This window comes from Coregonus clupeaformis, unplaced genomic scaffold (assembly GCF_020615455.1).
Source record: "Coregonus clupeaformis isolate EN_2021a unplaced genomic scaffold, ASM2061545v1 scaf0001, whole genome shotgun sequence".
Lineage (NCBI taxonomy): Eukaryota > Metazoa > Chordata > Actinopteri > Salmoniformes > Salmonidae > Coregonus > Coregonus clupeaformis.
Genome location: NW_025533456.1, coordinates 1,171,313 through 1,185,000, shown reverse-complemented (window position 1 = coordinate 1,185,000; position 13,688 = coordinate 1,171,313). Strand labels below are relative to the sequence as shown.

The following is a 13,688-nucleotide window of genomic DNA, read 5'->3' as shown; positions in this document are numbered from 1 at the left end:
TACATACATACATACATACATACATACATACATACATACATACATACACGTTGTATAGAGTCGGTCAGAGGGCTTGTTAAGTTGTGGAGAGTGTCTCGCTGGTGTATCAACGTATTCACTGTAGATCGAGATTGTGTGTGTGTGTGTGTGTGTGTGCGCTCGCTCATCTGTGCATGTGTGCATGGCTGACTTCCTGTGTGCCTTCCTGTGCGTGCATGTGTGCGCAGGTGTGTGCGTGCATGTCTGTGTGTCTGTCTCTCTGTCTGTCTGTCTCCCTGTGTATGCATGAGTTCCAGTGTGGGACCTCCCAGCCAGTTAAGCCATCAGGGAGAGGGTCTCCTAAAAGCCTGTCTATCAGTGGTGATGAAAACAAACACACTCTCCTAGACCTCACGCTAACTAGGACCAGCTCTGCAAGGTTTTTGCAGGAGAGCAAATGATAGGTCCCTCCCTCCCTCCCTCCCTCTTTTCATACTGTCTTTTGTCATTGCGGTTAGAGCGACCGGTATCTAGGTCTTACTCTGTTTCTCTGTGTGAACCACAGTACGCTCCTGTCCCGCCCTCTCCCCGCCCCAGCACGGACACATGAACTGCAGCGAGGGTGGCGCCTCCTACAGGGCGGAGTGCGAGATTCACTGTGCAGAGGGCTACAGGCTGGAGGGAGACGCCAGGCTCAGCTGTCAGGCCGACTCACTGTGGAGCGGGATCCAACCACGGTGTGTGGGTAAGCCTGCAGGAACCAATTATCCCACTCTACCCCACTCTCCCCCTAAAACCCCACTTTATCCCACTCTACCCCTAAAACCCCACTCTACCCCACTCTCTCCTCACCAAAACCCCACTGTACCCCACTAAAAACATAGTATACCCCTCTAGGGTTGAATATTTTCACGGTATTTTACAAATGTTCCGTCCCAAGAATAAATCACTTTTCTCCCGGGTAACCCAGTATTTCCTGCCAAAACCGGAAGTGTCATTCAAAAGCATTATAAATAATATAAATAGGCCTATGTCTGGATTTGATTAGAGCTTTGATAAAAAATTCAAGCCAGATGCTACCTGAGCCTGATGAGTGTCAGTGGGTGCTGTAGGTGGGTGTGGTGCAGGAATCAGGCGCAGGACGCAGAAACTTAGTCCAAAAGACTTTAGTGAAAACTCACTCAATACACGAGCCAAAAAGCCCGGAGACGAGAGAATACGCACACAGGCGTAAACCAAAATGCGCACTAACATGTGCGAGAACCCTCCTAAACAGAGGAGGAAAACAACGAAGTACAGATGACCAACAGTAGCGCACAAACACGACAGCAAGAACAATCACACACAACACCTGACAAACACAACGAGAACTTATAGGACACTAATGAGCGCTAAACGAAAACAGGTGTACAACATCAAGACAAAACCAAACGAACATCGAAACATACAACGGTGGCAGCTAGTACTCCGGAGACGACGACTGCCGAAGCCTGCCCGAGCAAGGAAGAGAGGCAGCCTCGGCCGAAACCGTGACAGTACCCCCCCCTTGACGCGCGGTTCCAGACGTGCGCCGACTCCGGCCTCGGGGACGACCAGGAGGACGCGGAGCAGGGCGCGTCGGGTGACTACGGTGGAATTCTGTCAGGAGAGACGGGTCCAAAATGTCTCTCCTCGGCACCCAGCACCGTTCATCCGGGCCGTACCCCTCCCACTCCACGAGATATTGGAGACCCCCATCCGACGTCTCGAATCCAAGATGGACCGCACGGAGTACGCCGGTGCCCCCTCGATGTCCAATGGGGGCGGAGGAGTCTCTCTGATTTCATTTTCCTGGAGTGGACCAGCTACCACCGGCCTGAGAAGAGACACATGGAACGAGGGGTTAATATTCTTATACTCAATAGGTAGTTGTAATCTGTAACACACCTCGTTCAATCTTCTCAGGACTTTAAACGGCCCCACAAACCGCCGACCCAGTTTCCGGCAGGGCAGGCGGAGGGGCAGGTTTCTGGTAGAGAGCCAGACTCGATCACCAGGTGCGTACACCGGCCCCTCACTGCGGTGGAGATCGGCGCTCGCCTTCTGACGACGGAGGGCCCGCTGCAGGTGGACGTGTGCAGCGTTCCACGTCTCCTCCGAGCGCCGCACCCACTCATCCACCGCAGGAGCCTCGATCTGGCTCTGCTGCCATGGTGCCAGAACCGGCTGGTAACCTAACACATATTGGAAAGGGGTTAGGTTAGTTGAGGAATGGCGTAGGGAACGTAACGTGCCCACTCCTCTGGCCGGTCCTGGCAGTATGATCTAAGAAACCTACCCACATCCTGGTTCACACGTTCCACCTGCCCATTACTCTCAGGATGGTAACCCGAGGTGAGGCTCACCGAGACCCCCAAATGCTCCATAAACGCTCTCCAGACTCTGGAGGTGAACTGGGGACCTCGATCAGACACAATATCCTCGGGTACCCCGTAGTGCCGGAAAACGTGGGTGAATAGAGCTTCGGCGGTCTGTAGGGTAGTAGGAAGGCCCGGCATAGGGAGCAAACGACAGGCCTTAGAGAACCGGCCCACAACGACCAGTATAGTAGTATTCCCCTGCGAGGGGGGAAGGTCAGTGACGAAGTCCACCGAGAGGTGAGACCATGGTCGTTGTGGAACGGGCAGGGGTTGTAACTTACCCCTAGGCAGATGTCTAGGCGCCTTACACTGGGCGCACACCGAGCAGGAGGAGACATAAACCCTCACATCCCTCGCTAACGTGGGCCACCAGTACTTAGCACTAAGGCAGTGCACTGTCCGGCCAATACCAGGATGTCCTGAAGAGGGTGACGTGTGAGCCCAATAGATCAATCGATCCCGAACCTCGAGCGGGACGTACGTCCGACCCTCCGGGCATTGAGGAGGACTAGGGTTGGTGCGCAACGCCCGCTCGATCTCAGCATCGACCTCCCACACTACCGGTGCCACCAGACAAGACTCAGTATGGGAGTGGGCTCCACGGACCTCTCCTCCGTGTCATACCGCCGAGACAGTGCGTCCGCCTTACCGTTCTGTGACCCAGGGATGTACGTGATCTTAAATACGAACCGGGCCAAAAACATGTTCCACCGCGCCTGGCGAGGGTTCAGTCTCCTAGCTGCCCGGATGTACTCCAGGTTACGGTGGTCAGTCAAAATGAGAAAAGGGTGTTGAGCCCCCTCAAGCCAATGCCTCCACACCTTTAGGGCCTGTACCACGGCTAACAGCTCCCTGTCCCCTACGTCATAATTTCGCTCCGCCGGACTGAGCTTTTTAGAATAAAAAGCACAGGGGCGGAGTTTAGGTGGCGTGCCGGACCGTTGCGAAAGCACGGCTCCTATACCGGCCTCTGACGCGTCCACCTCTACCTGAAATGGTAAAGAGGGATCCGGATGCGCCAGCACCGGAGCCGAAGTAAACAGGTCCTTCAGCCTCCCAAAAGCCCTGTCCGCCTCGGCTGACCACTGCAAACGCACCGGACCCCCCTTCAAAAGAGACGTTATGGGAGCTGCCACCTGTCCAAAACCCCGGATAAACCTCCGGTAGTAATTTGCAAACCCCAAAAACTGCTGCACCTCTTTAACAGTGGTTGGAGTTTGCCAATTACGCACGGCCGACACCCGGTCAACCTCCATCTTCACCCCTGACGCAGACAACTGATAACCCAAAAAGGAGATCGACTCCTGGAAAAACAGACATTTCTCTGCCTTGACATACAGGTCGTGCTCCAACAGCCTCCTCAACACTCGGCGCACCAGGGCCACATGCTCGACTCGGGTAGACGAGTACATGAGAATGTCATCTATGTACACGACCACCACCTGCCCCTGCATGTCCCTGAATATCTCATCCACGAATGATTGGAACACTGAAGGAGCGTTCATCAACCTGTATGGCATGACAAGATACTCGTAATGCCCCGAGGTGGTACTAAACGCTGTCTTCCATTCATCACCCTCCCTAATGCGCACCAAGTTGTAAGCGCTCCTGAGATCCAATGTTGTGAAAAAACGCGCCCCGTGCAATGACTCCGTTATGGTCGCAATCAGAGGAAGTGGATAACTGTACTTCACCGTGATCTGATTGAGACTACGGTAATCAATGCACGGGCGTAACCCTCCATCCTTCTTCTTCACAAAAAAGAAACTCGAGGAAGCAGGGGAAGTGGATGGCCGTATGTATCCTTGTCTCAGAGATTCGTCTATGTAAGTCTCCATAGCTCTTTTCTCCTCTTGAGACAGAGGATACACATGGCTCCGTGGGAGCGCAGCTCCTGCCTGGAGGTCTATCGCACAATCTCCCTGCCTATGAGGAGGTAACTGCGTCGCCCTCGACTTACTGAACACAATGGCCAAATCCTCATACTCGGGGGGAATGTGCAATGCGGGCACCTGGTTTGGACTCTCCACCGAGGTAGCCCCCACGGAAACACCTAAACATCGACCCACACACTGGGCAGACCACTCCATCAGAGCCCTCTCCTGCCACGAAATAGACGGATTATGGATACTCAACCAGGGCATTCCCAGCACCACCGGATACGCAGGCGAGTCGATCAGAAATAGTTGGATAATCTCCTCATGACCCCCCTGCGTACACATCCTAAGTGGTGCCGTGACTTCCCTGATCAAGCCCGATCCTAACGGACGGCTATCTAGGGCATGAACGGGGAATGGGACGTCAACAGGAAGAAGGGGAATCCCTAATTCTACACAAAATTTGCTATCAACAAAATTCCCAGCCGCGCCTGAATCTACCAGCGCCTTATGCTGGGAATGAGGTGCAACCTGTGGAAATCGCACAGGTATACAGACGTGCGCAACAGAGAGCTCTGGGTAAGTGGGGCGCCTACTCACCTGGAAGGACTCCCCAGTGCGGAGCCTGTCGTCTTCTCCCCTAGGAGACCCTCCCCAGCACCTAGCCGCGGTGTGTCCTCCCCGGCCACAGTTGGTGCAGAGGACGGCCCCCCTCGTGCTCCGACCCCTCCTCTCTCTAGCGCCAGCACCCCCGAGCTCCATAGGCCTCGGCTCGGAGGTGCTGAAGGATGGAATGGACGGACCCCCCTCGGAACATCCGCGGGTAGCCAGCAGGGTGTCCAGCCTGATGGACATGTCCACTAACTGATCGAAAGAGAGGCTGGTATCCCTGCAGGCCAGCTCCCGACGGACGTCCTCTCGTAGACTACAGCGGTAGTGATCGATGAGGGCCCGCTCATTCCACCCTGCATCCGCCGCTAGAGTTCGGAATTCTAAAGCGAACTCCTGGGCGCTCCTCCTCCCCTGCCGGAGGTAGAACAGACGCTCCCCCGCCGCTTTCCCCTCAGATGGATGGTCAAACACAGCCCTAAAGCGGCGGGAGAACTCAGAGTAGGTGATCAATCAATCAATTTTATTTTATATAGCCCTTCGTACATCAGCTAATATCTCGAAGTGCTGTACAGAAACCCAGCCTAAAACCCCAAACAGCTAGTAATGCAGGTGTAGAAGCACGGTGGCTAGGAAAAACTCCCTAGAAAGGCCAAAACCTAGGAAGAAACCTAGAGAGGAACCAGGCTATGAGGGGTGGCCAGTCCTCTTCTGGCTGTGCCGGGTGGAGATTATAACAGAACCATACCAAGATGTTCAAAAATGTTCATAAGTGACAAGCATGGTCAAATAATAATCAGGAATAAATCTCAGTTGGCTTTTCATAGCCGATCATTAAGAGTTGAAAACAGCAGGTCTGGGACAGGTAGGGGGTTCCATAACCGCAGGCAGAACAGTTGAAACTGGAATAGCAGCAAGGCCAGGCGGACTGGGGACAGCAAGGAGTCACCACGGCCGGTAGTCCCGACGTATGGTCCTAGGGGCTCAGGTCTCTCAGTTGGCTTTTCATAGCCGATCATTAAGAGTTGAAAACAGCAGGTCTGGGACAGGTAGGGGTTTCGTAACCGCAGGCAGAACAGTTGAAACTGGAATAGCAGCAAGGCCAGGCGGACTGGGGACAGCAAGGTGTCAGCATGCCCGGTAGTCCTGACGTATGGTCCTAGGGCTCAGGTTCTCAGAGAGAAGAGAGAACGAGAGAATTAGAGAGAGCATACTTAAATTCACACAGGACACTGGATAAGACAGGAGAAGTACTCCAGGTATAACCAACTAACCCCAGCCCCCCGACACATAAACTACTGCAGCATAAATACTGGAGGCTGAGACAGGAGCGGTCCGGAGACACTGTGGCCCCATCCGAAGAAACCCCGGACAGGGCCAAACAGGAAGGATATAACCCCACCCACTCTGCCAAAGCACAGCCCCCGCACCACTAGAGGGATATCCTCAACCACCAACTTACAATCCTGAGACAAGGCCGAGTATAGCCCACAGAGGTCTCCACCACAGCACAAACCAAGGGGGGCGCCAACCCAGACAGGAAGATCACGTCAGTAACTCAACCCACTCAAGTGACGCACCCCTCCTAGGGACGGCATGAAAGAGCACCAGCAAGCCAGTGACTCAGCCCCTGTAACAGGGTTAGAGGCAGAGAACCCCAGTGGAGAGAGGGAACCGGCCCGGCAGAGACAGCAAGGGCTGTTCGTTGCTCCAGAGCCTTTCCGTTCACCTTCACACTCCTGGGCCAGACTACACTCAATCATATGACCTACTGAAGAGATAAGTCTTCAGTAAAGACTTAAAGGTTGAGACCGAGTCTGCGTCTCTCACATGGGTAGGCAGACTGTTCCATAAAAATGGAGATCTATAGGAGAAAGCCCTGCCTCCCGCTGTTTGCTTAGAAATTCTAGGGACAATTAGGAGGCCTGCGTCTTGTGACCGTAGCGTACGTATTGGTATGTACGGCAGGACCAACTCGGAAAGATAGGTAGGAGCAAGCCCATGTAACGCTTTATAGGTTAACAGTAAAACCTTGAAATCAGCCCTTGCCTTAACAGGAAGCCAGTGTAGGGGAAGCTAGCACTGGAGTAATATGATCAAATTTCTTGGTTCTAGTCAGGATTCTAGCAGCCGTATTTAGCACTAACTGAAGTTTATTTAGTGCTTTATCCGGGTAGCCGGAAAGTAGAGCATTGCAGTAGTCTAACCTAGAAGTAACAAATGCATGGATTAATTTTTCTGCATCATTTTTGGACAGAAAATTTCTGATTTTTGCAATGTTACGTAGATGGAAAAAAGCTGTCCTTGAAACAGTCTTGATATGTTCGTCAAAAGAGAGATCAGGGTCAAGAGTAACGCCGAGGTCCTTCACAGTTTTATTTAAAACGACTTTACAACCATCAAGATGAATTGTCAGATTTAACAGAAGATCTCTTTGTTTCTTGGGACCTAGAACAAGCATCTCTGTTTTGTCCGAGTTTAAAAGTAGAAAGTTTTCAGCCATCCACTTCCTTATGTCTGAAACACAGGCTTCTAGCGAGGGCAATTTTGGGGCTTCACCATGTTTCATTGAAATGTACAGCTGTGTGTCATCCGCATAGCAGTGAAAGTTAACATTATGTTTTCGAATAACATCCCCAAGAGGTAAAATATATAGTGAAAACAATAGTGGTCCTAAAACGGAACCTTGAGGAACACCGAAATGTACAGTTGATTTGTCGGAGGACAGACCATTCACAGAGACAAACTGATATCTTTCCGACAGGTAAGATCTAAACCAGGCCAGAACTTGTCCGTGTAGACCAATTTGGGTTTCCAGTCTCTCCAAAAAGAATGTGGTGATCGATGGTGTCAAAGGCAGCACTAAGGTCTAGTAGCACGAGGACAGATGCAGAGCCTCGGTCTGACGCCATTAAAAGGTCATTTACCACCTTCACAAGTGCAGTCTCAGTGCTATGATGGGGTCTAAAACCAGACTGAAGCATTTCGTATACATTGTTTGTCTTCAGAAAGGCAGTGAGTTGCTGCGCAACAGCTTTTTCTAAAATTTTTGAGAGGAATGGAAGATTCGATATAGGCCGATAGTTTTTTATATTTTCCGGGTCAAGGTTTGGCTTTTTCAAGAGAGGCTTTATCACTGCCACTTTTAGTGAGTTTGGTACACATCCGGTGGATAGAGAGCTGTTTATTATGTTCAACATAGGAGGGCCAAGCACAGGAAGCAGCTCCTTCAGCAGTTTAGTAGGAATAGGATCCAGTATGCAGCTTGAAGGTTTAGAGGCCATGATTATTTTCATCATTGTGTCAAGAGATATAGTACTAAAACACTTAAGTGTCTCTCCCGATCCCAGGCCCTCGCAGAGTCTGTGCAGATCCAGGACAGCTAAGCCCTGGAGGAATACGCAGATTCAAAGAGGAGTCCGTAATTTGCTTTCTAATGGTCATGATCTTTTCCTCAAAGAAGTTCATGAATTTATTACTGCTGAAGTGAAAGCCATCCTCTCTTGGGGAATGCTGCTTTTTAGTTAGCTTTGCAACAGTATCAAAAAGAAATGTTGGATTGTTCTTATTTTCCTCGATTAAGTTGGAAAAGTAGGATGATCGAGCAGCAGTGAGGGCTCTTCGGTACTGCACGGTACTGTCTTTCCAAGCTAGTCGGAAGACTTCCAGTTTGGTGTGGCGCCATTTCCGTTCCAATTTCCTGGAAGCTTGCTTCAAAGCTCGGGTATTTTCTGTATACCAGGGAGCTAGTTTCTTATGACAAATGTTTTTCGTTTTTAGGGGTGCAACTGCATCTAGGGTATTGCGCAAGGTTAAATTGAGTTCCTCAGTTAAGTGGTTAACTGATTTTTGTCCTCTGACGTCCTTGGGTAGGCAGAAGGAGTCTGGAAGGGCATCAAGGAATTTTTTGTGTTGTCTGAGAATTTATAGCACGACTTTTGATGCTCCTTGGTTGGGGTCTGAGCAGATTATTTGTTGCGATTGCAAACGTAATAAAATGGTGGTCCGATAGTCCAGGATTTTGTGGAAAAACATTAAGATCTACAACATTTATTCCATGGGACAAAACTAGGTCCAGAGTATGACTGTGGCAGTGAGTAGGTCCAGAGACATGTTGGACAAAACCCACTGAGTCGATGATGGCTCCGAAAGACTTTTGGAGTGGGTCTGTGGACTTCTCCATGTGAATATTAAAATCACCAAAAATTAGAATATGATCTGCTATGACTACAAGGTCTGATAGGAATTCAGGAAACTCAGAGAGGAACGCTGTATATGGCCCAGGAGGCCTGTAAACAGTAGCTATAAAAAGTGATTGAGTAGGCTGCATAGATTTCATGACTAGAAGCTCAAAAGACGAAAACGCCATTTTTTTTTGTAAATTGAAATTTGCTATCGTAAATGTTAGCAACACCTCCGCCTTTGCGGGATGCACGGGGAATATGGTCACTAGTGTAACCAGGAGGTGAGGCCTCATTTAACACAGCAAATTCATCAGGCTTAAGCCATGTTTCAGTCAGGCCAATCACATCAAGATTATGATCAGTGATTAGTTCATTGACTATGACTGCCTTTGAAGTGAGGGATCTAACATTAAGTAACCCTATTTTGAGATGTGAGGTATCACGATCTCTTTCAATAATGGCAGGAATGGAGGAGGTCTTTATCCTAATAAGATTGCTAGGGCGAACACCGCCATGTTTAGTTTTGCCCAACCTAGGTCGAGGCACAGACACAGTCTCAATGGGTATGGCTGAGCTGACTACACTGACTGTGCTATTGGCAGACTCCACTAAGCTGGCAGGTTGGCTAACAGCCTGCTGCCTGGCCTGCACCCTATTTCACTGTGGGGCTAGAGGAGTTAGAGCCCTATCTATGTTGGTAGATAAGATGAGAGCACCCCTCCAGCTAGGATGGAGTCCGTCACTCCTCAGCAGGTCAGGCTTGGTCCTGTTTGTGGGTGAGTCCCAGAAAGAGGGCCAATTATCTACAAATTCTATCTTTTGGGAGGGGCAGAAAACAGTTTTCAACCAGCGATTGAGTGCTGAGACTCTGCTGTAGAGCTCGTCACTCCCCCTAACTGGGAGGGGGCCAGAGACAATTACTCGATGCCGACACATCTTTCTAGCTGATTTACACGCTGAAGCTATGTTGCACTTGGTGACCTCTGACTGTTTCATCCTAACATCGTTGGTGCCGACGTGGATAACAATATCTCTATACTCTCTACACTCGCCAGTTTTAGCTTTAGCCAGCACCATCTTTAGATTAGCCTTAACGTCGGTAGCCCTGCCCCCTGGTAAACAGTGTATGATCGCTGGGTGATTCGTTTTAAGTCTAATACTGCGGGTAATGGAGTCGCCAATGACTAGGGTTTTCAATTTGTCAGAGCTAATGGTGGGAGCCTTCGGCGTCTCAGACCCCGTAACGGGAGGAGTAGAGACAAGAGAAGACTCAGACTCAGACTCCGACTCGCTACATAATGGGGAAAACCGGTTGAAAGTTTCTGTCGGCTGAATGAGCGACACCGGTTGAGCATTCCAACAGTATTTCCCTCCAGAAGCCATGAGAAAGTTGTCCGGCTGCGGGGACTGTGCGGGGGGATTTATACTAACGTTACTATCTGTACTTACTGGTGGCACAGACGCTGTTTCTTCCTTTCCTACACTGAAATTACCCTTGCCTAACGATTGCGTCTGAAGCTGGGCTTGTAGCACAGCTATTCTCGCCGTAAGGCGATCGTTCTCCTGTATATTATGAGTACAGCGTCTGCAATTAGAAGACATCATGTTAATGTTACTACTTAGCTTCGGCTGTTGAAGATGTTGACGAACCATGTCCAGATAAAGCGTCCGGAGTGAAAAAGTTGAATGAGGGAAAAAAGTTGCGATGGAAAAACTAAAAATATAAACGGTAATTAAAAACAAAACAAAACAAAAAAAACATAAAGTTGTCAGCTAGCAAAATAAAGTAAAGTTGGCAGCAAAAACGCACAGCAACAAAACGCACAGCAACACGTCTGATGGATATACTGATGGTGATGGTGGTGGCGTCTATTCTCCTCCACTCAGCGTTGGCCCATTCCAACGCCTTGCCGGTAAGATAGGAGATGAGGGCGGACACGCTCTCGTGTCCCGAGGGCGCCGGGTGTACGGTGGCCAGGTATAGCTCCACCTGTAGAAGGAAGCCCTGACACCCGGCAGCGGTCCCATCATAGGCCCTCGGGAGCGAGAGCCGAATTCCCCTGGGTTCCGGAGCTTGAATGGGCTGACTGGCCGATGGTGATGGCACGGGAGGTGGAGTTGTGGGTGTCCCTCTGGCCTCCCAGCGTTGAAGGGTGTTAATCATGTCCTGCAGGGCGGTCCTGATATGAAGGATCTGATCGTTCTGCTCACGGACCCTATCCTCCAGAGACTCAGGTGCTGCTGCGGCTCCTGCTGATTCCATCCTTATGGTGTGTGATTCTGTCAGTGGGTGCTGTAGGTGGGTGTGGTGCAGGAATCAGGCGCAGGACGCAGAAACTTAGTCCAAAAGACTTTAGTGAAAACTCACTCAATATACGAGCCAAAAAGCCCGGAGACGAGAGAATACGCACACAGGTGTAAACCAAAATGCGCACTAACATGTGCGAGAACCCTCCTAAACAGAGGAGGAAAACAACGAAGTACAGATGACCAACAGTAGCGCACAAACACGACAGCAAGAACAATCACACACAACACCTGACAAACACAACGAGAACTTATAGGACACTAATGAGCGCTAAACGAAAACAGGTGTACAACATCAAGACAAAACCAAACGAACATCGAAACATACAACGGTGGCAGCTAGTACTCCGGAGACGACGACCGCCGAAGCTTGCCCGAGCAAGGAAGAGAGGCAGCCTCGGCCGAAACCGTGACAATGAGCCATACATTAAATACATTTTATGAGCCCTACATTAAGAACATTTAATGAGCCCAAGCCCATAAAAGCCCAAATTATTGTGCCGTTATCCAATACATATATGGGCTACTGCACATTATGCAAGACAGAAAAATATAAAAGCCCATAGATATGGCTAGCTATATGCTCTCTTGGGTAAATAAATGAAACTAGCTCCTGTAGGCTAATCTTTTTGAGTGTGAACTGTATTACTGTACTGTACTGTATTAAACTGTATTATGGACTGGAATTACGCACATCATTCAAACCATGATAAAGCAGGAGAGAACATGCAATTCTGGTGCAGCACATGCGGCCTACAAAGTTACAAGTATAGGCTAGCGAATTTGATTTTAATTTTGAAATATAAAAGGGCCTATTTGTATAGTTAGTAGGCTGACGCATATATACCTTTCATAATATTTCCCCTAATGTTATTAGCCTACCTCTTTCTCTGGCTATTGTTGCTTCATTCCTGCCACACTTTCAACAGTTAAATGAAATAAGTTTAGTTGTCCTTATCTTTATCATTCTAATGACATCCTTGAATAATATAGGACTAGAATTAGATGCAGAAGGTTTTAACTTCACTTCACAAAGTTTGATTGAATGGTTATGGGTCTGAATAAATAACTGCTAGAGCCTACCGCCATCGTGCGTTCGCTCTTCTTTCAAACTACCCGTGAGTTCTATTGGCTGCTGTATTTAACATTCAGCAAAAAAGAGCTTGCGTCCCTCTTCAAATAGTCTATTGGTATAAGAAATGCAACAAACAAAAAAATGTCCAGCAAGCTATGCTACTCTAGTTTTTCCTGCATGGGACTCCAAGAGCTAAGGATAGTTTTTTAAGGAGATGCCAGCGGAGTGAAAAACTTGTTTTTGCTTTGTCATTATGGGGCAGGCAAAACGACAGGTCAAGGGCAGGCAGAGGTCCATTACACAGATCAGAGTCCGAAAGGTACAGAACGGCAGGCAGTCTCAGGGTCGGGGCAGGCAGAGGTCAAAACCGGGAAAACTAGAAAACAGGAACTTTAGAAAAAGACAGGAGCAAGGGGGAAAACGCTGGTAGGCTTGACGAAACAAAACGAACTGGCAACAGACAAACAGAGAACACAGGTATAAATACATTGGGGATAATGGGGAAGATGGGCAACACCTGGAGGGGGGTGGAGACAATCACAAAGACAGGTGAAACAGATCAAGGTGTGACAGTATTGTGTGTAGATTGATGAGGGAAAAAAATAATTTCATCCATTTTAGAATAGGGCTGTAACGTAAGAAAATGTGGAAAAAGTCAAAGGGTCTGAATACTTTCCGAATGCACTGTATAGGGCTATATATTAATCTAGAACATTATCTATTTTGGATGCAATTTGAATGGAGTTGATGGAGAAAGAGAAAGAGTGCGAAAGACTGCGAGAGAGTGCTCGCGCGTGCAATGATTTAAAGCAAACATATTCGAGTGATAGGCTGTATTAAAACTGCAGCTGCAATTTAAAAAACTATAATCTTTACAATTAAAATGCAAGGTGACCCCCGAAAGCCAGATGGAGATGGTAAATTAGACGCACATTCGGTCTTTATATTACTGTAGCATAGTCTATGCTGCAGCAAATGTAGACCTACCTGTCACCATACTGAGATGGGCTGTCTGTCCCCACCCTGAGCGTTGATTCATCATGCAGAGGCCGTAGAGAAGCCAGATTTAGACATTGCATATAATTTAACAGTTCCATTTCACGCCAATGCTGTTCATATAAATAATGTATTCTAATTTACTGGTTTCTTGCAGTTATTTATCCCGGGAAAGGGGAGTGGTTTTGGGCGGTAAATCCCGTTAAATCTCGTTTCCTGCCATTCAACCTTATACCCCACTCTCACCCATAAAACTACCACT

At 48.9% G+C, this 13,688-nt stretch overlaps 1 protein-coding gene across 5 annotated transcripts in view; it reads left to right on the top strand.

The window, feature by feature from the left end:
• The window catches only part of svep1 (sushi, von Willebrand factor type A, EGF and pentraxin domain containing 1), a 164,289-nt gene that overhangs the window by 72,886 nt on the left and 77,715 nt on the right, over positions 1 to 13,688 (top strand). For all 5 annotated transcript variants that reach the window (XM_045212199.1, XM_045212197.1, XM_045212195.1 and 2 more), the window contains exon 6: positions 545 to 724. In XM_045212199.1, coding sequence (XP_045068134.1) covers positions 545 to 724 — 180 coding nt within the window. The remainder of the gene's footprint in view (positions 1 to 544; positions 725 to 13,688) is intronic.